The sequence below is a fragment of the Myripristis murdjan genome, chromosome 22 (assembly GCF_902150065.1).
Source record: "Myripristis murdjan chromosome 22, fMyrMur1.1, whole genome shotgun sequence".
Classification (NCBI taxonomy): domain Eukaryota; kingdom Metazoa; phylum Chordata; class Actinopteri; order Holocentriformes; family Holocentridae; genus Myripristis; species Myripristis murdjan.
In genome coordinates, this window is record NC_044001.1 from 23,347,029 (window position 1) to 23,374,118 (window position 27,090).

Genomic DNA, 27,090 nt, shown 5'->3' on the forward strand with positions numbered 1-27,090 from the left:
ATTAGCTGGAGGCCTTGCCAGGAATAGGGTGCCATCCTCTGTTGGAGGAAGGATCTGCTGTCTTCTGCTTGCAGAGTCTGTAGCAGTAAACTACACATGAGCATCATGTGTTTTCTCCAGCTGTCTGTGTTACAATACAGAAAGACATCTTAGCACATTTTGTTTCCATGTTTTAAATACAAGTAGAAAAAGATCCATGAGGCACACACAGATTCCTTTTTTCCCCTCAAAGCTAGGAAGACGAGGTGTGGTAATTGTGATGCTGAGAGTTGGGTATAATTAAGATACAACTCCAGGCAGTGGAGGTAGTTATATATTATTGAAACACATTGTTACTTGTAAAAAAGGATGAGCTCGGTATAGACTGTCGACCTTAGGTTTTTATAGTCTGGGGCACTTCATTAACAATGCCGGGTTGGAGGCCCAGCATTTGTTGCATTATTGACATTGAGCTGAGTCTTGGCTCCCCTGATGACAAACTTGACATCGAGGAGGGAAAGGAAGCAGCAAGCTCATTGGGAATGATCCTCAAGGTTGGAGGGCACATTAAAGACTGATCTTTCAACACCTCACGATTCTCCACAGTGTGGCGACCTCACAGCTCCCTCAAGGCTTCACCATTGATGAAAAGCGAGAGGCTCCAGCTAATCTATACCAGCTCATTAGCAGTGGGTTGCCGACTGGGTTAGTGACTCTGGGAGCGGTTGAAAACGGAAAGCCTGAAGGGAGTCCAAAGGGCTTGAACTTAATACGTAGCACCTGCCATTCATCTTACAGTGCCTCAGTAAGATGCCTTTTAACATGGCTTGTTCGATATCTTTTTTTTCAATAGCATGCTATCGGCAAGTCTGAACTGCTAAATGATTACAATGAACTTAAGTAAAAGCGTAAAGTGTGATGTCCTAAGCAGGTCATCTAGTCTTCAAGCATTTAATGATCATTTCTCTAATCACAGATTTGCCACTGCCTCTACTACTACAACTACTACAATATTACCATTTTGGACTACTTCACATACTTCAACCCCTTCTACTACAACTACTACTTCCAATACTGCATCATGTAGTACCCTGTGTATTACCATTACTGCTGGAACTACTATTTCTAACACAACGTTGATGCCTTTGATGCTACAAGTACTTCTAGTTCAGGTTTTTCAGCTTCTGCCTGAAGTAGCTAAAGACTGAGACCTGTCTACTCAACTGACCCAGCCCATTATCTCCTTGCTGTCAGTGTCATGGATAAAAGTCCTGAATCTATGCTAGCCTTGGGCAAGGTCTTGTCACACTCTCGTTTCACCGCAGGGATGAGGACTCTTTATTACCTCACACATACGTACAATGCAACGAATATAAATGATGAAGAGTTTTTCTATTTGTATGTCGCTGCCAGAGTGACTATTCATGGCAAAGTGTTCTTCTTATAATCCCAAGCACATAGGTCTGACAAGCCAAGCATGTTGCCATGGAGACACTTTTCCCTGTCTTTGTGCAGTCTGGTTTTGTCTTGCCTATTGGGTCAGAGATTTAGGCACCATACCCAAAGAACAGCGTTGAGCCCAAATGCCAGGGCTGTTGTGTCTCAGCTCCAAAACAGTGAAGTAGAACAAATTGCCTCCTATCTAAAGTAATGCTTCATAATTATTTGCCTGGGTAACAAAGCTTCTGGGGAGATAAAAAGTCATTGGGCCATTCCTCCATGCCTGGCAAGTGGACCATTGATCTGCCCAGATGCAATCTCACTAGATAGAGGTGAAAGTAACCAAGAAGTTTCATTCTGATTCATTTTAAATCAAACTTTGAGAAACTTGGAGTGGAGCTTCTATTAACTGTAGAATCAACTACAGTATATTTTTTTCTATTTTTTTTACTTTCTAGACTGTGCAGGGCTGGTGTCAACCCAGGTCATTCCATCCATATAATAGTGTTCAGGAAGATTCTCCCTGGAGGCCTCGCTGAGGCACAGCAAAAGGCACTCAACAGTATGTGGTGCAGGCTAAGTTCAAATGCTCACCGGTTGCAGTCGTCATTTTGCCCCATGTTGCCGTTTACTCTCCTTTTACCCTCCTCCAAAAGAGCAGATATATAGCTACTTGCCACTTCACAGTTGGTTGACAAAGCAGCTGATAAAGAAGAATCCACTGCCAGCCACCGTGCAAGCAAAAAAAAAAAAAAAACAACCTTTTTACCAACCAGCTACACACAACAGTGATCACTATCTATCCCACAAGCCATACTGACTCCTATACAGACAGTTTTGTGTGTGCGTATGTGCAGACTTGCATCGACCCATAGAAAGAGCTATACAGCATATCTTCACTAGATTCAGGACCCACGGGCCGCAGAGGTGATCTCCGTTCTCAGTTATTTTCACTGCTCTAAATGAGGGATACATGAATTAGAAGCAATAGTTAGGACTGCTTGAATTAAGTGGCTTTTTGAAAACTACATTGTCTGCCACAGACACAGTGGGTGGTAATATCACTCTCTGCAAAATTGCCAAAAATGCTCATAACCTGTTTCTAGTAGGGTTTCATACATGCTGAGTGCAGTGCTAAAACCACAACTTTGTGTTCACAGATGTGGACTGGGAGGATTCTGAATATGCCAGGAACATTTCATTCACTGCATCAATACATTGATTATTAATGCTTAAAGACATAAAAAGAGGGAATCGGTCTGACTGAGGTCTGAATCAATACAAAATGGTCTGAATAGAATCATTCATGATTCTCAGAAAAAAAGATCTAGAGTTGTGGTGATCTGATAAATGCTTACTACGCCTTGCAACAACAGTGATTCTGTTGTCTGATTTTTTTTAATCTCTTTATTTATTTTCTCCCACACTTCAGGATTATCTTACATTACTACATGTGTTAAATTACTGGACATAACATTATGGCTAATAGTGTTGCGTTGAGTTTCATCACTCAAACTGATGAAACTAAAAAGGAGCATCATTCTTAAATTGAAAAGCTAATTGGTAAATAAAACTGAACGTCTTAATTCAAAACACATTCTGAAAGATGTCATAACTAGATCATTTTGTTTATGGCTTTCCACAATATAATAGGGCTTTCAATAGCTTTTTACTGCAACATTACAGTGATAACTAAATGACAGTACACAAGAGTGCAAAAAATACCTTAGAGACAATGTTCTTTCATTCCTGCACTCTCTCAAAAAGGTTTTCGATTGCCTTTGAAGGTAACTGCCTCGCTAATTTATTGCCTCAGTCCTGTTTGTTGCTGTGTGTTCTTTCTGGTATTGTTCTGCTCTATAACAATATGTCATAAGTCGGAAGACGAGTGCAAGCCATATATGAGCCCTCAGGCTTCAAATTTTATGACAGTGATGATGTATCTCCTGTTGTAGTTGGGGGATTCAAAATTAGTGTTTAACACCCGTGGGCATTCCAGAAACAATACTCCTGCAACAGTCCAAACCTGACAGATGTTCCTTTACTGTTAACATTGTTCTGTAATTTCCCAATATACGTTTGTGAAGTATTGTTCCCAAGGCATTTAGATTTTAAAGTCACACTGAAATGATAAATGACTTTTTTCATATCACGCACAAATTAAACTATTTGTCAAATAAATGCCACAAAAATATATTTTCTTGTATTTTTACTTCAATAATATACTTCTCAGAATGTTTTTTTTTTTTTGAAGATGCATCAGCAGGTGTACTTGACAATTCCACACAAAAAAACCCCATCACAGATTTTGAACATCATATCTCATCAGATAAAAACGCATGCATACAGATGCTCTCTATGTTATGCTCTGCCTCAATATCCTGTTAGATTAGGGAATAATGTACAGTATGTATATTACATTAACCATTTCAACCCTACTGTTCCTATCAGTGTGTTTGTCACTGCTGTGTGGCCGAGCTTTGTTCAAACACAGGACTTCATTTTAAATTCTAGCAGAGATCCCAAGGTTTCCAAGTATACCTGTTATGTCCTGCTGAATTACAGTGTGTAAAATGAGGGAAAATACATCTATATATATTCTATTTGAAGTAATGGTGCAGCCACAAAACAATGGCATCTCTTTTTTAATATCTCACTCAATATAAGTGTGATGTAGCTTCAATGAAGCATTGCAACCAGCAGCATACAGAATATGTATGTGACACTAGCCGGGTTTCCATCCACCTATTTTTATACAAATTTTGAACTGAACATTAAAACATGGAAAAGTGAATAGAAACACTTTCAATTTGCAAAAGCCCACAAAACTTGCATAAAAGTTTATGCATATACAGATCTCTGATTTGTTACACCAACATCATTTGTCTCTCTGCACAGTGCAGGAGCAAGGGAGGGAGTGATTTTGGGCTCTGAATAATCCTAAACTTGAACTGGGACAAGATGAGCCACTGCGCAGCCTCTGTTCTGTCACTCGCCTGCGTTTGATCAGTGATGTATACTGAGGACTGTAATAACCACTCTTCCCATAACGAGCATGTAATTCAATCTCTCTATCTTCTGTTTGGCTGTCGGCATTTGATTACAGAGTATTAAAGCGCCCTTTTCAGGATAATTCGCGTAACGTAATTGATGGAAACCAGCATTAATTTGCATTTTCTTAAACCAAATGTTTTAAATGTGCATAACATATGCAAAACATTTTGGTTGGGAACATAACTATTGCCAGACAAGAGAGTGAGGAAAAATGATTTTTCTAACTCTGAAGCTACTTATGAAGAAATTTAAAGTTAATTAGAGTGCAAAGGGTTAAGGAATACAGTTTTACTGTGATATTTGGATAGCGCACATCCTTTGCTTTGCTAAAACTATGGAAGGTGATGTGGATAAACTGAGCCACCTAGGACAGATGTGATGCTCAAGGCATGACATTTGTACTGACAGTGTCAAGGGCCTATGTGAACGTATCGAACCTTCACTAACATGGTGCTCATTGTAGGATGAGAACATCAGCAGTAAGCCTTTTCGCTTTCTCTCTCTCTGCATTTTTTCCTTTATATCCTGAATCCTATAATGCTCAGCCCTGCTAGGAAAATCCAGATGCCTCCCTGAGTTGGCAGACGACAGAGACAGCCTCGGGGCCACTCCATTACAAACAAACAAATCAACGGCTCCAGCAAACAGCATCCTACTGGATATCTCCCCCTGCCAGTCAGCTCCAAGCTCCAACTCATGCTTCTCTATTCGGTGTGCAAGAGCGAGAAATCAATGTGTAATCATATTCACACTATTCTTTGGCAGGAGACATCGGGGGCAGACGCATGGAATTGAGACGACCCGCTCTACGCAAAAAGGGCACAGGAGAAGCAAAATACATCCAATTCATTTACTGTCTTTGTTTTTTCTCTGTTCTACAGTGTCCTAATTTTTCCTCAACTTCAATTGTAGAAACCTCTCCGGATTGCACTCAAAAGAGGTGACTCATTTCTAGTCACCCCGATTAGTGTCACAGAAGAAACATTTGGCGCCGATTTTTGCATGCTTTGGTTGAGTGGATATGTATATCGCACATTCCTTGACCTTTACCTCCCTCCGCAGGTTGTGCCAAATGTGCACATCACCACCTGTTAACCAGCCGCTGTGGGAAAACATTTCACTGTGCCCTCTCACATCAAAAAGCACTTATGTATCATACGTGATAACAGCAATGATTTTTCTTATAATAAATGCTAATCATGATCTGTTATGATAATTGCCTTGCCCAGAGAGCCACTGCCTCAAGCAGTTCTCATTAGTGGCTTTAAACAAAGCACTAACGTGGCTTCTCAGACCACTTACTAGCCATAAGGGGAAGGCAGGGGGGGACTATGATCACTTCCTTAAGTTGCATGTATGCAGTGACAAAGGGAATTAGAATTATGGTTTGACAATTTGTAAATTTAAAATTTCATAACACATTTGAGCATATAATGTCAGATAGTACAATGAGCCACATCAGGCAAAAACAGACACAGGTTGTCTATTAAAATATACAGACTTATCTAACAAAAACCTCACATTAGGCATTCTGCATATGCATAACAGTAACATGTACAGTACCACGAGTACAGCATTAAGCACAAAGTGCATTGTCACATTGGGAATGAAACGTTTATCCCCAGCAGTGTCATTAAATACATTTACATGCTCCCCAGTACCTTGATTACTGGGAGTAATCAGCTTAAGGCACTATTTCCATTACAACGTTTGCATGGTTCAAAGCAACACAATTTCTCTATTACCCGGTTTACATGGATTCATTACCTTTGCCACAGAGGTGAAACCTCCAGCGGGCGGTTATGTGATCACCTCTTTCCGTCTGTTCATATGTACGTCTGTCAGCAGGATGACTCAAAAAGTAATTGATGGATTTGCAACATACTTAGTGATTCACTTTCAGGGCCAAATCACCTCAAAGGAGAATGACAGCAGGCAGGCCGTAGTTTATATATGCATTCACTTGACATCATGAAACCTGCCGGGGAAGTTAGTCATGGGTCAAGGCAGCACTGACAAAATGTCCCTGCTGATTGGCTGGAAAGGGTGTCTCCTATGGCAACAGCATTGCCGAAAGCAGGTGTGGCTTGGTATAAAGAGACACATAACATGCAGCTACAACCTTGGCAGAGGCCTGTACACAACTGAGAGCCATCTTGTTAAGTAACTGGTCTACCACTCGCAACTTCACTGCCTTGCTCCATGCATTCTGCTTTGTAAATATAACATACATCAAAACAAAAGAAATCCAACCAAGTAATTTACATGCCCCAATAAAATGAATTATTAAGCATAAACCTGGGTATGTTGACTGGGCTATGCTTCCTCTAATTATTAATTATTAACTTCTATAGTTTGAATGAATTGCATTAATCATCTTAGGTTCAAATTTTTTGGTGCATGGCAAAATACGTGCCATCTTCTCTCCATTTACAGGGCAATAATTATTTGTGAGTGAACATTACTGATTTTATAGGACCCACTTCTCAATAAATAAACACATGAACATCTTACAGTCTTTTGTGGCTGGGGTTCTGCTTGATCCCAGCAATGTCTGTTTGGCCAGCTTCTGTCTGTGCAACACAAGGCTCGCTACCAGCATCTCTGGATAAATGAAACCGTGGAGCTCCCGAGTTTCAAAGTTGAACATCTTAGAGCGAATAACTTAGGTAGAAAACAACCCCGGCAGATCACAGCCATTAAACATTTCATCCCTTATTTCCATCTCTTTTAAATTGCACGCAACACTGAAATATGTGGAGACAGCAGCTCACCTAGCTCAATTATTCAAAATATGCCAACTGCATTATGGCTAACTGAAGGGTTGAACATGATTATGCACATATATTTCCTTTGTACTCTGTGTCGCCTACCTTCAATCATGATCAGATTTTTTTTTTTTTTTTGGCATAAATGCATGACTTCTTTGATTATAGCTGCTATAATATCAGGAACAGTCATAAAGGCCTGAAGTACATCACTTTGTAAATAATTTCTTTAATATTCTTGCATAACTTGTCAATTTTAATCTCAATTCATTTGTCCTCCTGCCTAAGAAGCTCACCAGCATTAGGGATGTCCGTTTTAGGTGGACATTAGGAATGATATCAAAGTCTGTCAAAATACATACATAAATACATACATAAAATAAAATAAAATAAAATAAAATAATACTGCTATATAGTGGGGATATCTGTACGTTATGTATCTGTCAAGTTGAGGAGTCTAAAATATGTGTAGCATCTATGAAGATTCATGAAATCTATTATAGTTATAGGATATTGGATGTTATATTTGAAGTCATGAGAGGGGGTTTGTCAGACACCCCACAACAACCCAGACACGATAACACGATAACGATGCAGAAGACATCTGATTCTCACTTGATGAATTCTCAAATTCTGCAAACACAAGCAAAGCAATTTCAGTTATCTGCTACATTTACTGCCTGCTATTCTCAAGTTATATTAAGAAGGAACAGAAGAAAAATAAAGAATTGTATTTCACAGTTGAACAATCAGTGATTCTCTGTCATTTTGCTCTGTGGTTGCCATTGTAATATTATGATTGTTATTTTTATCCTGTAAGTAAAAAAAAAAATAAATAAATAAAATAGAAGTTGAGAACACTGCAAAAAAGAGAAATGTTGTTTTCTATTTGGTGAGGAAACAAGGCTGGTGCCAGTTCTTCGCACAGCACGACCACCTTTCATGATGCATTTACACATACGTCTTCTGCCTCCATTTACACCTATATATACAAACATCAATCATCTCTACAGTCCACTCGCACTAACTCCTTTCTCTTACCAGTCAATATATTTCACTTTTTCAATTTCAGCCAGCACTCTACCCATCTGGTCTCATGGACTTCTGACTCATGATGGGGAAAAAAAAAACATTTAAGGAAATAAATAGACCCCACTATCTCCCTTCATTTCACCGTCACCTCAGGAGATAAGATGACAGGAACTGTTTTCTCATCTTCCAGAGTATGAAAATGAATGATGCTGGAGGATATGGTAGAGTCAAAAGCAGGGGCCTACAAGATGTTACAGACTATTGGAGCAGCAAACTATATTCACTCAACTCTTTACCTAGGAGAACTTTTTTTATGAAGAGCAATATCTCAATAACACTTTAACAAACATGCTATTCTCCTTCTACTTTTAGTGGGGGGAAAAGAGGGTAAGCTGAGGCAAGCGGTGAGATTTTTGCTGTTTAATGTTTAAAGCTCAAGCTCAAATGTGAAGAGACACCAGAGATAAAGAAAGCAAGACATCCAAGGGCAAAAAGGAAAATTAAATCATATAAAATCTCACAATTTATAAGCTAAACTTAAGTAACACAAAGCTGCAAAAGGGCTCGAGCGTGTTAGCCCATTACAAAAAGAAGACTGTGGGTACGTGACATCCTCCACCGCAGAAGAGAGCTCTATCATCTCTTCCAAGAGTGATGCTGCAAAAAGTCCCCATTTTAAGCAAGAAAAAAAAAAAAAAACCCTGTCAGAGGGATGAGATAATCTCACTTGTTCCCAAAGCAGTTTCACTAGTTTCAGGAATATACTATATAATATGCTGAAACAAAGTGGAATAAGGCTGAACAGTGCCACTAATGTCAAGAAGATGATGCAACATTCAATTTGCTGATTTTAACACTGAATCTGAGACTAAATGACTTGGTAAGATTTTTTTTTTTTTTTTTTTTGCAGCATATACCTTGCTGGATCCTGTTTCAAAGGGTTTTTATTTTAGCACTGACATCATGTGTGGTCTGTGGGAATGTCCTAAAATGGGCCACATCCAAAACACAAAGTTTGGAGGACATTTGTGCCCGCTGCAACAAAGCCATTGAAAGTGACTGAAAAAAGGCAGCAGGTGTGTTCAATAAGGCATGCTGTGTCATCACAGCCTAATGAGCAAGCTCTGTTGGCATACTGTTTGAATTTAAAGAAGCTTAATGATATCCTAATGTGATGGCATGGTGAATCTTTATGAAGTACAGCACAGTAAGGAAAACCAAACCATGCCTGTTGACTCAACGACACGGAGCGTTAACAGACTGACAAATGTGGTCGAAAAGTAAAATTCCCCTGCAAGGAGGGAATGTGATACCTTCAGTCTTACCTTCCTCCCACCCCTGGGGACTTCCTTCCTTCTTTTCAGCCTTCGCGTTGCCTTGATCCCGTGGGTTCCAAGCAGCCACTACGCTCCATGTGAACTCTGGGTTAGCCCCTATGCGCTGGTCACATATTTTGTTATTGCCAGGGCATCTGTGATCTGGCAAAATGAAAGACATTCATACAGTAACCTTAGCTGTCAAATCCCTAATTTAGAATTTGCTTAATGATATACATTTCAAGTATTTTCACATAGATTTACATTTAAAAGTTTTAGATTTGGACCATGCTGTCTGTCTAAGGTCTCAACTGAACTGAGTGCCAAAAGAAAAACTCTTCTAACAATAATTCAAAACAAACTTCAGTGGTATTATTCTTTAAACAGAAGGTATCATACTGCAGTTACTCAATGAGGCTCAAACTGGTAGAGTCAATCTGGTAGACCACTTCATAAAGCTGAACTTTGCTAATCCCAGAACCACTGGGAATTAAGGCTGATGGAACCATTAAGCATGCCTGCACAAACACCTTGCTGTGTGATCTGCAGATGAAAAACTTTTAATTGAGGGCATCATCAAGGGAAATGCAAAGGGTTGCGTTCAATTTAAGTAATATACTTAAGTGCTACTGCATCATTTTGTTTTCTTTTGCAATTGAATGTCGAAGATTTTGATAAATGTGCTGCTGCTGTGCAGTCTCTTAGCAGTTTGCAGTCTTCAATAGTCTGTAAACAATTGTGATATTGCTTTTACAGGTTAATTCCAGATTTAACTAGAGCTTCAAAGGAGAACACAGCTAACAAAATGGCTTAAGGGGGGATCAGATGTGTTGGTGGGAGTTTTCATGTTTTCATATGAAATGGCATCGCACCTTTGCTGTACACCAGCACGTTGGGATCAGCTTGTTTTCGGGGGGTGGAGGTGTCATACTGTACAAACGCAGGGTTCACACAAAAAAAGGATGCTTTCAAGCATAGGGTTGGACGCACTAGGAGTTAGGTATTATTGTGATAATACCAAAAACCTTCTCACACATATTACTCAGAGAGAAAATGACAGGGTTGGATCTCGTCCCACTCATCCTCTCTCTGTATGTCTCTTTACCTCCATCTGTCCTTCCCTCCCTGTGGACAGACCTCATATGGAGTCATCCCTGTGACAATCTGTGTTTGAGAGGGCTCTATCAGTTTCAAATGACTTCTCACCATGGATCCTGGATGAGAGCTACTCAAGAGTGTTATACAATCAGCTTTCTAAGTTGACATACTTGTCTCTTGAGCGGCTTGCTGTGGTACACCAACATGATCAGGAAACAGAAACACTCGAGAAACATGACCAGGCTGGGTAAAACAGTGAAATGTGAATTCACATATAACCAAGCAGATCAATATCAATAATATCCATCGTTAGAGTTGAATTAGAACCTAATGAGTGAAAACTGAAACTCTGCTGTGTTATTGTAAAGACATCAGACAGCTTTGGGTCTGCAATTAAAGTCTAAATCACACAAGGTTTCATTACTATAGGCACAAGGGTTCAGGAAATACATTTTATAAACCGTGACAGTAAAACCAATATTTTTAAGACTGAAGTCACAGATAGTTGATGCTTTGGGCCAATTAAATGACCTTTCTCCTGCTAACTATTATTTTCCCCCCAGACTTCTACTTTTGTCTGAGCTAAAAGGCCTCTCAAACAGCACTTTACCCATTTTGTGAGACTGAGGGGTGAATTCACAAAAACATTAATAGTGTCTGCTGCTAGCATCATTGTTCGCGCTTAAATTGTGGGCGCAAGCTACTCTGTCTTAACATCCACTTCACTAAAGACACTGCAAATCAAGTAATTGCAGAGACATGCCCACATGATTAATAATGATTGCAATTAGCGATGAGACAAACATATAAATAATGTCTTTGGCTGAAGCCAAGGAATGAGCTTCAAAACAGCTTGCAAAAAGTGTTTGTGTGGTTGTGACCATGGAGGAAGATCCATCATATAAGATGTATAAAAGACTGACTGAGCAATATTTAAAATTTTAAATTTAATATAAGGTCAATATCAACCTGATGAACTGGCAATCTGATCGATCTGGCCCTAGTAGGCACAAGGAGTCACCCAGTCCGTCAGAACCTTTTTTGTTTTGCATTCCTGACTGAATTATCAAATAGTATTTTGGTCTTCATTAACATTTGCGTAAAAAACAGTATTTAACCTATATAATAGGTCTTAAAACACAGCTGAAACAAGTTTTCAGTGATTTGGAATGCTTAAAGGAGCTTTGCCTAATAGGATGGCATTAAGTCAGCATTAGCCTGCTTTAAATGATATGGTTGTCGATATGGTTGAAAGGGTGACTGCGTTTAGAAGATGCCATAGTGGCAGTCATTCCTTAGCCACTTAGCAAAAGCAATTAAAACTTAAGTTTAAACTTGCTATTTGGTAAAAACATTGATTCCTGTAGCCAATCACCACTAAGGAACTTGACAGCCAATGAGATGTGAAGATACTGAGGAGTTCAAGGTCATCATGAAAGCCCATTTCCGTCCCTTCAATGAGAGCGATGCAGTGTGTATTCAGCTGCACCGAGCCCTTTAAAGATACACCATGCTGAGATCAGCACAATTGTTGTGACCTATATTGATGTAAACAGAGCAGCGTGCTCTAAGCTTTTCGGAGTTGGCTGGCTGACATGTATGAATTGAATGCTTTCTCTTTCAAGTGTGCATTTAGAAGTCACTGTTCAGAGGTTTTGAAGATGGTCATCAATCAGGGTATATAATGCTATGGCTTTTAATGGCATACTGTCATTAAAAGCCACAGCCACATGCCTCATCTTTGACAGCCAACATATAAGCCATGGCTGCATGGCAACAATATCCTTTGATTTTGTTGGTTCTATGTGATTCTGTTAAATACTCTTATACTGAAAAATTATAACAATGCTGTGCTTTGTGTGTCCAGTTCAACTGGTGACAAATTTTATTAGACAAACATGAATGAATGAATGAATGAATGAATTTTTCTGTGTCTGTTTCACTCACATGACCCTTCCCAAATTGGGATTATTCACTTAAAAACATCCTTTGTTACACAATTTTTTGAGTTGATCTGAGAAGGATAGGTTTATGGATTTACAGAAACCACATTAGGAACTTCATCGCTCGTCCTCCTCCTCACCCCTGCACTGGTCAACCCAGCATCAGTCAGATAGACTATCAATCATATATTTTGCAAGATGTCTCTATTACTTCACTGGAATAACAAACAATTTTTATATGACCCATAAATTTAAGTCAATATTATGTTCTTTTAATTTATCTACTAACTTAAAAAATAATTGCATTTTTAAAAATGCAATTATTCCACATTATTAATAATTTCATAATAATTACATGTCCTTTTCAATTCAATTACAAGCTAGATGTTTGTAAATTAATTGTATTTAAACTTTCATACCCTAAATGATAAAAAAAAAAAGAAAACATATGATAATATCCCATTTTCACCCAGAAAGACTTAATTATCAAGGGCTGTGGCCTTCTCCCACTTTGTAATAACAATTATATTTGGATTAAGTGCCTCTAATTGAATTTGACTGAAAACCTGTATAATATTTAAAGTTGATTTATGATCCATGCAAAAATTTATACCTAGCCAGTGTAAGGGAGAGAGAGCTGAGGAGAAGTGACAGCGTTGCTAATATGGTTGTCATATGTATTGAGAAATCCTTGAAATAAAAAAAAGTGTATGTGTGAGTGTGCGAACGTGATTCTTTGAAAAAAATCGTCCACATGCACACATTTGCATACCTTACAGACTCACAGACACTAACAGACATACGCTGCAAAGCTGTCTTCTTACATTTTCCCACCCTCACATATATAATTTACTCTTATTCTTGCATGCAAAAGCACACTTGGCACACTCTGACATGCTAAGCACTTCCGTGAGCTGCCAAATGAGGCTGAAAGATCTGATTCAACTGGGGCTGAGCAAGACTTGGACCCGTCATCCAATTCCGCCAACCTTGTGCATGTGCAAAGCGAGTAAGAACTGATGACCGTGGACACAGCTTTTACAGCCCATTCATTCTCGTTTAGGCCCCTCATTCTATCAACACCTTGATACCTTCTGAAAATGTGATAATACCCTTTTTGACACAACTCAGCAAGGATTCATTTGACCTTTTGATTACATCATCATGGGAAAGAGAATTTTAATTTCTGTGACTTCTCATTTAGAGAAACAGCTGGTGCCATATTACGTCTCCCACAGTGACTGAGTTTTCTGCCTCACATTTCAGCCAAAAAGAATCCTCCGTTGCCCCCTAATGTTTGGGTAGAGGAGTGTTAATTTGGAGCAGGTGATGACAAACATTCACTCTGTTACAAAAGTTTGTTTTAATATTCGATTTGCGCCTTGAGCACAGATTAATTCCTGGAAACAGTGTTTGAAGTTGAACTGCTAAGTACTCACTGTGAAACAGTAATATGTTTGAGAGACAAATTCATATGTTTACAGGGCATTTTTCTGTTTGTGGAGAAGTTGTCTGAAATGATTCCAACTGTGCTTGTGGTATGAAGAAGCTGGTTGAACTTATTCGTCTGCTGGAGACATTCTTCAGTGCGCCTGCTCTGAAAATATGGTGTGTAAAGAGGTTAAAAGTTAAAGACATGAAATAAAAGTTTAAACTACGAGAAAAAAAGGTTTTGATGATGATTCACAGATGCTGACACTACATATTTAAACTGATGTCAGCCTTCCACTGGTAATAGTTCATTTTAAAGTAACTAACAGCATCAAAAAAGCAAATGCCACCCTATTGCACTGACATTCAACGATCATACTGTACAGAGACAAATCCAATGAAGAGGAGGCTGAAATACCAATTTGGCCACCGACATTAGCCTCAGTAGGCCAGAATGCCATGTAGCCACAAGACACACTGAGTTATCAGAGTGACTTTCACTTTTTTTTTTTCAACTGCAAACTCTTGCCTTCTTGCACTTGCTATGGTCATAGCTGTTTTTACTGTTCTCTCCACCTACACATAAAACCGAGCCGAATACAAGTCCAGACAAATCTGAGTGTTACCCAAAGGCATTCTGGGAAACAGTGAATTACGAACTGAAGTAGGAGTAAAATTGCAAAACCGCAACAAAACTCCTGAAAGGCAGTGAGCATCATAGATTGATAATATATGATATATGGTGTTTAAGTATCTGAGGGTGGAATATTTTAGACACGATCTTGCTCATTCACTTAAAAACATGCCTTGTATAAGCAGTTATTTTCAGCTAATGGAAGAGGGATAGGCTGGATTACATGTGTTGTTGAGAAACCCTGAAATAAAAAAGAAAAATCCTCCTACAACAAATTGCATTCAAAATAGCACACTTTCTTTTCTCCACTCTGCTTGTAAAGTGAAGTGAAGGCCAACTTATTCAACCTGCACTTGGCGTGTCACATTTTGATTGGCAGCTCTTAGCAAGTCCAACTGCTGACTCATTTACCCGCTACTGTGCCTGCAAAGTTTGTCTTCAGCATGCTTTGAAAGAAAGGCACAAGTCTGCCAGTGAGTTAAGTTGCATCAAGTATGGTGATAAATTTTGTTTTGAAAACAATTATATTTCATGATTGCATCATTGTTTTCATTTGTTTATTTATTTTTACTGTCACCCACTTAAATTGGGTGTAATCAATTCCTGCGGTACTTGGCTAGCTTTGACATTATTACAATGCATATTTTTTCATATCCTCATATATACAGAGGCATACAGTATGCTTTACAGTATCTGTCAATGTCTGGACCCTTGTGTACGCTCAAGATGAACTGACCGATACTGCTTCAGATGCCTTTCAGAAAATATGTACAACATTATCTACTGCATGTACAATAAATGAAGGACATGACTATAAGGTCCTTATAGGTCCTTATATAATAAGGTCCTTATATAATAATGATTTTAAATGCAGTTTTATGGAGCTAAATATGGAACACATTTACTGCATGTGAATTGTGAGTAATAATACTGTTTTCATACCCATATGGCTGTTACCAGAGCCACAAATCACTGGTTGAACTCTAATTTCTTTTTTAATGCCAGACAAGATGATAACTTCACATGGGGGACATTAATGAAAAATGTTTTGTTTGACCAAGTATTCTAAAGAAAATGATTTTTTCCCTACAGTATATGCTACATGTAGCAAGACATTTTCAGATATTCTTACATTAACATGCTTTTCAGACTAGCAAAAAATTATGATTTGCTGAATTGGGACTAATCCCAGCTATCGTAACAGCAAAACACAATACTGAAATAAAGCTGTTTGCTTGCGCAAATACCAACATTATATTTTGTTAACATTAAATGATTAATGTGATATTTTTTTGCTAGACTGAGATGATAATCTAAATCAAAAGCTCAGTCAAAGCGGTTGCTATCTGCGGTGGCAGGGAAATAATTTCTTTCTCCTCCAATTTCCACTACGTCGCTTCTATGTCACCTCATCTGGATTAGCAATGTTTCAGAAATTTCATCAGTTCTCTGACATTCGATACAATATAAAGGCTTACAGTGAATAATGCTGATGATTACCCCATTATGATTGCCTCTTTCTGTATCTATATCAAGCCATGCTTTTGTTGGCCATGCTCAACGAGCTTTGTGCACAAGCAGCTTTGGCAGTAATTAAAGGCAGTCTATGAATACTAATACCCCAGAGAAGATGGTCATTGGACATGGTGAGGGTTTGGATATAGGGGCTTGGAGCGATAAAGTATCCTGAGGCCAGTCGATGCAAATCTGCTGAGAATATTTATAGCTTGTAAATTTTGCAGGACCCACAATGACTAATAATTCTTTCTTCCATTTTATGTCCTGTTGAGAAAGAGGATGATCATAGAGCCAATTTGTGCACGCAACCAACCAGACTGCGACCTGGGCACCCTGACAATTTAAGGAAAATTGGCTTATGTGCAAATAAATGCCGTCACAGCCTCAGACGCAGGGTTACAGTGTCTGTCAAGGTCAGTGTTCTCATGTAAGATCAAGATGAACTTACTTTTACTGTATTACAACATGTACAATAAATGAGGGAGATTTCTATAAGCCCTTTGATACTATTTGTAAATACAGGTTTTAATGTAGACTTACAGAATACACAGTATACTGCATCTGCATTTTGAGCAATACTACAACTACTACTAATAATAATAATGATAATAATAATATAATAGAGTTACAATAATAATGATACAACCTGCATGCGGTCTTGAATTGTGGTTTTATAGAGCTAGTTTGAGCAATTTTCTCCCAAATTGTCTGGTTAAGTACTCTGTACAGATCCTAATTAAGATATTCAAAATAACAAAATGCGGCAATTAATTAAATATCCCCTGCATGGTGTGAAATATACTTATCTCACTGTCTTTTTGGCAAAAAGTGCAGTTTTCTCAGTTCTTTCTGCCTGTGGCACATGTTAAAAGTACGCTCTGCTCTAATTGCTAAACTCTAGTTGCAGGCTGCTGCTGGAACATGTTCGCTGCTCACACAGGCTGTTTGAAAGCTATGACTTGCTTGTATGTCCGCCGAAATTAAATGTTCAGCGTTGCACATGCAACGATGACACAGTATGTGTGTCCCAGGCCTTAGCAGAATGGCTGCCACATTTTGAATGGTGTTTCAGTTTTCTAACATAAGTTCTTCATTAAGGATAATAAATGCAGCAGATCATTGATCATTGGTGGTGCACATGGAGCAGTACTGCCTGTGTAATGGATGTGTTAGGGTGCTTTACAAGGAATTAATTAATTGTAAAAGAACTGGCAAATCTTATGCCCTTCAGTAATTAAATGGAGTGTTCCCAGAGTTGCCATTGGATCTGACTGTGTTAACAAGGGTGTGTGATTGGTTAATGAGCCTATCATGACACGGTGACCCTGACCTCATTCATCAACAGAGCAGAGATTGAGCACTGTGTCGTGTCTCACAGCCAAAGGTCATTGAGATGCAAGCCAAGTGTAGCCGTCTTGATTTTGTATATAAATGAACCTGCCAATTCCCAGCAGTGCAAACTATATGATTACATGTTTAAAAAAAATACGGAGAGAGAGAGAGCCTGTAGATTTGCACATGCGTGCTGACATCAAGTAAATTAAATCTAACGATCTATGTCTCTTTGTGGATTGAGGGTGAATGCTGTTGACAAATTCCCCTGTGAAACCCTTTAACTGGGATGATGAATATGTCTATTCCCTGACTACAATGGGATTGCTTCTGGCTTGAGCTTATTTATGTATCCATTCAACTCTTTTATGGCATGCATATTCCAGGGCAAATCCATTCTCTCTCAGGGGAGTTTAAGTCACACTGTCCAATACATACAGCCGGCAGATAGATGAATAGATGAGTGGCAAGTGATTTTTGACAAACAGCAGGGATGAGAAGAGACTGGGAGAAATGAAATAAAAACACAACTCAAATGTCAAGACTGGGGACACATACTAATGGGTAACTCCTTTTTTCACTGCGTATTTTTCTTCCCCAAGATGAGTTGATGTCAATCAATTCTGCTTGTGCTCTCTGTAACCGAGGCAAAGCAACTGAATTTGATTGGCTGAATGAGCTTTTGAGGGGGAAGTGGTTGATCAAATGTGATTTGTCTATTGAAAACAAGAAAACAAAGAGAGAACAGGTGGGTGGAATTATGAAGAAGTTGGGTGGAACAGTTTGTCATTTTTTTTTTTTTAAACCCAACTGCACTTGGCAGGTTTTGATTCAAGGACACAGAGGGGATCAAAGTGAAATGTCAGTCTTCCACCTCCGTGTGAACTTGCCCTGTCACCTTATCCTTAGTATCCACCCTTCAAAACTACAAAGGTATAATGCTGGCAGGGGGTCAAGAGAAATTCTTCAAGGTACCATGTAAGGCCTTGAAGGTCCTGTGGAAATCCCCTGCATGTCAACCGTTACTGACAAAATGAAAAACACAAAAAAGTCCTCGCTCTCCTTCATATAATCCAGATCATTAATACAGATTGTGAATTTCCTATTGTTCAAGTCTGTAACATGTCTTGCTCCTGAGCCACTATAACAGCAGTGTAACAACAACAACAGTGAACTATTCTAGCAAATGCTGTTGATTTTCCTTATTGGACTCCAATGTCAATCTTCTGTCACCTTCTTCCCACTCCAGCACACATTATGAGCCATCATAATGTTAAGTAAATACTCCCTACTCAAACATAGTATAGGCACTACCCATTACCTCTGGTTCCTTGCCCACTAGTATTGCTATGACTGACAACTATTCCTTTCTGCCACAAACCTTAGGATTAGATATAAATACCACTGTACAACAGTTGCTTCAGGTAGAACAATCTGATTGAACGAGAGGCAATCCATGCGTGCTGATATGCAGTATAACGGCACTCTGCCATTTTACAATGATGTATTACTCTTCTTCATACTGTCTGTAATAACCATTGTAACTAAATTCACATGATAACAGCGAAAAGATAGACACATTTCCAAAAATAACACTGGAGTTTGATTATGAATGGTCAGATTAAGATGAGGAAGCGAAAGAAGCCTGGATACTGATGCTTCCTGCGTTTTTTAGCCCCCACTGTTGACTGGAAGGTAGTGCTGCCTCCAAGGCTGTTGTTTTGTTAAGAGCTATGGCTAGAGTGAGGCTTAGGAAGTGCTGCCTTACAGGCAACTTTTGGGGCATGAAAGCACCATGAGTGAATACTGCGGTGCAAACCTCCAGGCAAGCTAAGCTGTGGTTGGGAAACTGTTTTGCTACCAGTATGTTCAGCTCTGTTGATTGAAGTCTGATGGAACTACTTGTGATGGTGGAACAGAAAAACCAATTAAAGAAATATGTCATAATCTCATGGTGCTTTTTACCGTTACTGGATAAACGGCATTGTTCGTAGAACTTCTACTTGTATAAATGCAATATCACACTTGAGGTCATGCTGTTACACTTCATACTGTAGGAACGAGGCTGGAGGCCAAGTGCCAAAGATAATCACAGCTGTGCTGATATCCAGCATAACAGGACAGCCTTGAGTGTGGTATTGCTTAATAAATGCATAAAAATACATAAACACAACATTAATTTTTTTTTTTTTTTTTTTTAGAAATTGTGATGTGTCAGATTCACAATAATCCCCCTTGCTTTTAGATCAGTGCTTCTTAAAAATCTGTTGTATATTTTAGATCATCTTAAAAAAAATGTAACTCAGCAACTGAAAATTCAGCACCATGGACAGTGGTCAGCTGCTACCCATGAGAATCAAACACACAGGGCTGTATTTTTTATTGTAATGCTTTCCCTTCCCATAGTTAGTGTGCTAGTTGTCAGTGTCCATATATATTTATATATGTGTGTGTGGTGTGTGTGTGTGTGTGTGTGCGTGTGTGTGTATCACTTTATTTTCAACAAATTTAAGTCAAATTACTTGTGCAAGAGAAATTATTTTCTTAAATCAATGCAGATTTATTTGGGTTGCACAATATTATTTGACTCGGCCAGTGCAATCTGATATAATTTGAACCATCCGTTGCTGAAAAGGCAGTGGATCAAGGTTTGGTTCATAAATTCACTGAGGTAGTGGCGTGAGTATGCACTCTGACTACTCTCTTGTTGTTTGGAGTGTTCATTGTGTTGCTGTTTGGATATTCAGAGCACTATGCTCTCAGAGGCTCAGAGCGCACACTGACCACTTCCAGCTGACGGGCCGGTTTGTCAGAGTGTCCAAATATTCTCCACAATGGTTGATGTTATGGTAAAATGTGAGGGTCGGGTTATATGGTGACCTTGATAGCACTATTCAACATGCAGCAAATTTCTATAACAATAGTATATTAATCATGTTCACTGTATAAGGCTGACAACACCGAAAATACTTTCATAATGTCAGGGCTACAGCTAACTACTTTGCTAGAAAGATAACTCACAACAATGCTTCTGTTCTGATACACTGGCTAACAGATTTCTCATTGGTAAATTTCAAAACATCATGTGCCTTGCCACGCTCTGATGGGAGCTCTCTAATTCCACGGTAGAGCATCAGAGTGAATTTATAAACACACACCTAGTTTAATCATCATGAATCTCGTCATGACAGCTACACTCTTTAAAATACTGTATATGAATACTGCAAACTACTGTGAACAATTTTCAAAAAATACACTGGGATTCAGTTTGGACTTGTGGATTTGTGAGATTTGCCCTCTGCCCTCTAATACCTGGAATAAGCTATATACACTCATGGCAGTTTTCCCAGAATGGGAGAGACTGATCAAGTGCTGCATGAACAGGTGCACTGTACAGTGAAAGGGGCTGGAAAGGCCAAATGATGTGAATCCAGAAGGATGCCATATTTAAGCATCTGCACCACTGCTCTATCTTGTGTACTCCCCTGCCTTTGCAAATGTGTTTTATTCCACTGCTGTGTCTCATTACACAAGAACAGCACTACCAGCTGAGTGAGGCAGATGTTCTATTGTAGTGCGTAGCAACTCCTCAAGTGGCTAGCATCCATTTGAGTGCCTGTGTTGCAGCTGGCAGCCACAGCTGAACCCGGACAATCCATCTCGATCAGGAGACCAGGAGCGGAGTGGGAAAGATGGCGCACTGGGAAAACCTTTGTTACACAGAATATGGCAATGGACTGCCCTGCTGCTATTCCCCTAGGGACCAAGGCAGGGATGGGAAGAGGGATGAGACTGAGGGAGACAGGTCAATGTGCTCTGACATCACTGACAAACAGCGGCAGAGAAGTCAGCTTGCCAGGGCTGAAATGGAAATAAGAAGTTTGGCTTACCCTGTAGTTCCAGCAGTTAACGGAGAGAAGGATGCAGTGATAGCGGGAGGGAGGGAGGTATGGGGACAGCTGGTGGCAAGCGTCCAGTCAGTCTGCATCGGCTTATGTGGTAGGTAATAAATGCCAGCACCTAGCAGATGCTGTGAGGACAGCTGAGATCTATCACTGAAGCCTACAGCCATGTTCACTAGTGGCCACTTTTTTCTCACTCTCTCTGCACCTCTCTGAACTCGTCCTATATTTAAACACAACGTGCCTCCCCACTTTGCCTGCATGTCACCAATCTGACACTGCTGTGAGTTCATGTCTGCGGTTATAGCTGGAAATCTGTTATGAACACTGCGCATGAATACATTCTTATGCAAAAAGGCACACAGGCAAATGCGCATATGCCAACACCCATCCACATAAACGAGCAAACATACACAATCACCACCACACAAATTTGGAATAATACACATGTAAGGATCTTAACTAACCCTAATCCTAACCTTAATCTTAAACCTAAGGCATAATTTATAGCAGCCTCCTGAAGAAGTAAGAACCATAAAAATATCATCACAGTGGAGGATGCTCTCATCTTTCTATCCTTGTGAGGGTATTTGGTCCTCATGAATCCAGAAATACACACACACATACATAAAATCATGGCTGCTCGATATCTAATGGCATCCACTCTCTGCAAGCATAAAATGTACTCAATTTGTTCTTGTATGTTCAATCAACTTTTTGGCACCCTCTCTGACATTGCTGTCAAACATTTAACTGTCTTTTGGTTGCTTGCATGTTTGTGGTCATTAGGATTTAATTTGTCTCATCGGTCTGTCCCATCATTCATTTGGAGTTGTTTTGGTCATCTGGCTTTTATTGCCCAGATGTCACCCTTCCTGCAGCAGAAAATCCAGCTCAGTTCATCAGCATCTATACAAAACAAACTTCCCTACTTATCCTCTTCTGTTTTGCTAACACATCATGAATGACAAGTCAGGCCTGTCACTGTAGAGTATAATACACAACGTGGATAGCTATGTGTGTGATGGATCGATTCATCCTAAATCAAACTGTTGTGGGACGGGGATGGGGGAGGTGGGGTGCTGTCTGTTGTCCAACTGACACCAATTACGGCTACCTCCGCTGCTGGCTATCACAGTTGCAGGCAGCTGAGACGAGGTCTTGGGGATTCACAGTCAGGGATGTGTTTCATAAACAGCTGGGTGACAGTTTGATGCCTGCGGGGTTCTGAATTATCACTTACAGGATGACCTTCCACCCTCAGAGAGGATCCCAAGGGGCAAAACACTGTGCTGAAGCTATCGCATCCGAGTGATGCCAATGGGCTATGAGTGGCTGGGGTGACACCAATGCACAAAAAAAACAAAACAAAACAAAACAAAATAAAAAAAAAAAAACTAAACAAACAAACAAAAAAAAACTTAGTGCTAACTATCAATCCAAATAGTTTCTGCAAGATCTGGTGGGGCTTCCAGTTTGCCACGGTCTCCACTGTCTCCTTGCATCCCAGTGCAAAGGGACTGGATCGGTATTGTTTTGTGGCGCTCAAACTGCCAAAAATTTACATGTGGAAAGCTCAACAGCAACAGCAATTTCCCAAAAACAATGACACCGACACTCCACATAATCCACAGCCCTTGGAGGTGAAGAGTTTCACTGGGAACTACCTCCTGCCAAAACTGAACCAACTGGCCCCCTATGAGTATGAATTAGAGGCGGATAGATAGAGTTTGCTGGTTGGCAGGGAGGAGTTCCCAGCAAAATTTGCAGCAGACCTCACTAAGTCATGCAGAAACTATGAGGATGGACAGATTGCACTGCATGAACTTGTATTTTGGGTGAAGTGTTCCTTTTAAGCTTCTACGCACTGATCAGTCCAAATCCTCTGCAGTAATAGGTTTGATGTTGAGAGATTCAGTACAGAGCTTGTATAGATAGAGATATAGAGTTATCTGTGTTGATCCTTAAGAAGTTCCTATCCCTTACATTTGGATACTACAGAGGCACCGGTTAATTCCTTATTTCGCTCTTGGTCCCGTCTTGATCTTGCCCCCCCTTTGGACCTGGTCTTGAGACTAACTTGACTCGACTAAGGTCTTTCCTACAGCCTCACAGTGATTTTTTTTCTCTCCCCTATCACTCTCTTTCTCTCTAGCTTTTGCTCAACAGAACATATGCTGATCCGATCTGATTTCAATGGTGAAATCCACAAACGTCTCTCTCTTGCCTTTCTTCATTGTTTTAAGCTCGGTGCGAGGAAATCTACCCACTTGACAAGATATCTGCTCACATCATTGTTCACTCAAGCTAAAGCCCCAGAAAAAAGGATCCCTGTAGTAGATTGTAGCTTATAAAGATTTTAATGTCACCTTGAATCTCATACAACAAATTCCAATTTATGTGTCCTACTACTGCACACGGCATTGCAGAAAACCTAAATTTGTTTAAGATAAAACAGGATTATATTTGATGTTCTGACAGAAGCTCATCTTATGAAATCCAATAACGGATAGAGGCTGTGCAATAGTACTTTTTTTTTTTTTTTTTTTTTTTTACTAATTGCAGTAAAATGACTATGATTCTGTCTGTGACACAGGCTGCACCATTCAATTTGGATTAGTAAACTGTGAGAGAATATACTGACTAATTGCATAGCAGACACCCACATATGGCTGTTCTTAGCATAAATATGACTCTGACATCTATTCATTTCACACTGTGTATGAAGCACATTAGAGGGAACAGTTCCCTATTGCAGTCATGGATTTTACAGGTCATCATCCATATTCAAAGGACAATAAATCCTGCACATTACAATTTTGAATAACAGCTCCTTTATGGGAAATATTATTGCACAATTGAGCTCAGTATGAATATGAGATGCTCTCTCCCACTCTCTCTCTCTCCACTCAACTTTGTGTGTTTGGCTTTTGAAGTTTATTAAATATGCAGTGTCTGTCCTTGTATTGCCTTGCAGCTTCAGTAGACTTGATGATTTTGCATCTTTAAATAAAGCAAGCACTTGAAAGATTGGCTCATAATGCTTGGATGATTTGAAATAAGATTCAAAGAGAAGAAATTTAATGAACTTTCATTACTTGACATTACTGTCTAATCTTAACACTGGCCAAATTTCCCTATAGTTTTGAATGACTTTTAAAAAGAATTTTTTTTTTCCATAACACACACTGTGGATGAGAGATATAATTTAGTTGGACACAGTCTGGTCGACTTCATGGCTGTGAGGCTGACACTGTGGCCTTGTCAGAACTTTGTTTCTTTAACATGATGTTTCTTTTACCATTGCACTGGGATGTCTAAGGTTCAATAACTTTTTTTCCTCATTCATTTTTTTTCTTTTTGAATCAAAACTAATTAATCAAGATTTTGCCAGATGACAAAGAGTACAGTCACATTCTGTCTCTGTTTAACTAACACCACCTAACACCACTCCCTGTTGCCGCTCAAATATTAATTGTGCCTCATGCATGTTTACTCATTTATTTGTTTAATTTTGCTTGTATGCAAGGGCAATTTTTTTTTTTCTTTATTCCTCTTTGTAGAGTTTGCCTCTCTCTCTCTCTCTCTCTCTCTCTCTCTCTCTCTCTCTCTCTCTCACACACACACACACACACACACACACCTTCTTCTTCAGACTGAATTTTTAACAACAGTTTATAACAACAGTTTATAACATTCTATAATATTGTGTTAACATGTATCATGCAATTCATTTTTTCAAAATATTCTTATTTCATATTTAATTTGGCAATCCCATATTTTTATGCAACAAATACGTAAATAACAACTGTGTTTAAAAACTATACAAGACTATATACTTATAAGTAATCGATACTCTCTCATATACTGTACCTATTATTGCTGTCTACATGTGTTGAATTTGTGAACTGCATAAGGCTTTGTATTTTTTTACTGCTTGTTTTTTATTCTATTTTTCTCCTGTTTCCCCTTAAATTTGCTGCAACAACAACAACCCGGTCTCACCACAGAGACCAAATAAGACTCTTCTTATCTTTTCTCAGAATATTGTTGCAAATTCCAAATGTTTGTACAAAGGAATCTGGGAGTCTGATTTATCTGAGACCTTGAATGGGTTCCAGCACAGGCCGTTCCATGCACCTCTCACTCTGTGAACGTGCCAGGGCTGGTGAGCAGCCAGGTAGAGGGCAAACGAGACTAAGATGTTTATGTGTGCTGATGGAGAGCTGACACCAGGCATCATGGCCAATCAGGAGCAGGGGATCTGTGGAGCACAGGGGTGCCTGGGCCTGTCTGTCTGTCTGAGGAGGGCTGACAATGTGCGACTCACCTGACATGGGCACTGCGTCCTTGGGGAAGCTCAGCTCATCCTCTGCTACCCAGGAGAAGTTCCAGTAGCCTCTAGGAATGCCAGCAGCAGTCTTGCCAGCCAATGGTTCACCTGCAAAACAGCAAATCCACATCTTACTATCATGCAGCAAATCTGACCTTGTCCCAAACCTGCAAGTGACATGAGGTGGAACAGACAACAAAACATGATTGCAATGTTTGGGCATTTAACTGAATAGAGATTGTTCCTCGCTGTGTTCATTTGAGCTGGCTGGTTGCCATTGATTTGGCATCTAAATGTCCATGCTGTGGACCCCTGTGTCTGACAGTCCAACTCATCGCTGTTTTTCACAGACCACACATTTGTAGACCACTGTGTGTTTTTCTTTTCTTTGTGTGTGACTTTTATCCGAGTTCCAACAATGTTCTCCTCTTGAGAGGGGAGCCACAATCCACTCCACTGGCCATATTTTTGTCCAAAATGTTGTTGTGTGATCTTACACAGCCTTCAACACCCCTATTGCCATGCAAAGCCAGTTCTGGCAATTCACTACCTGATAAACTAGGGGAAGCCCTGAGAAAGCCTGACAGAGCTTGATCTTCGCAGATGGTGAAAACCCTGATGGATATCTCAACTGATATTAGGATTTTTGTGATAACACTGAAATATGAAGAATCATTTCACCTTACTGCTCAAAGTGATTGAGAGCATTATCTACCTGCACATTTGTAAGTCAGTGCAATGAAGCGTCTACTGTACAGGTAGTGCAGACTAATAGGCACAACCCTCTTCAGGCATAGTTGATGAAAGCGTCCAAGGGCCCATACAAATTGGTTATTGAATATCAATACCCTGCATAATTACCTGAGGACAAGTTTCTCTGATTTTGTTTGACTCCTTCCTCACCTTCTAAACTCAGAGACTAATTATTGTGAGATCGAAGTCTGATGCTGTAAAGAAGATGCAACAATAACCCCTCTCTCTCTTTGTCCTCAATCCATGGATAATTAGTACACAGTCACAGGCCAATACACTGCTGACTTGGAAGGAGCCTGCTGCATAAATCCCGTGGTCGTTTAAAATAAGCCTTACAGGGGGACTGATCATAAATGCTGCTTGTCATATCACTGAGCAGAGCACATATTGACACCAGCTGAGGAAAACCCTCTGTTGGGGGTTTATCCCTCTTCAGCATTCAATGACATGACAGAGAAGATCATGAAAGTTTTTACACTTTTGTTTTGTCTTTTTTAATATATATATAGTATGTCTTCATATCATAAATATGTTCTCTTTATTTATTCAAAGATACT

The 27,090-nt window shown here is 39.5% G+C and overlaps 1 protein-coding gene across 1 annotated transcript in view; it reads right to left on the minus strand.

The window, feature by feature from the left end:
* Window positions 1–27,090, minus strand: part of LOC115380757 (ALK tyrosine kinase receptor) — a 282,301-nt gene that overhangs the window by 212,622 nt on the left and 42,589 nt on the right. Inside the window, 2 exon segments of the mRNA XM_030081965.1 lie at window positions 9,587–9,751; window positions 25,778–25,888. Coding sequence (XP_029937825.1) covers window positions 9,587–9,751; window positions 25,778–25,888 — 276 coding nt within the window.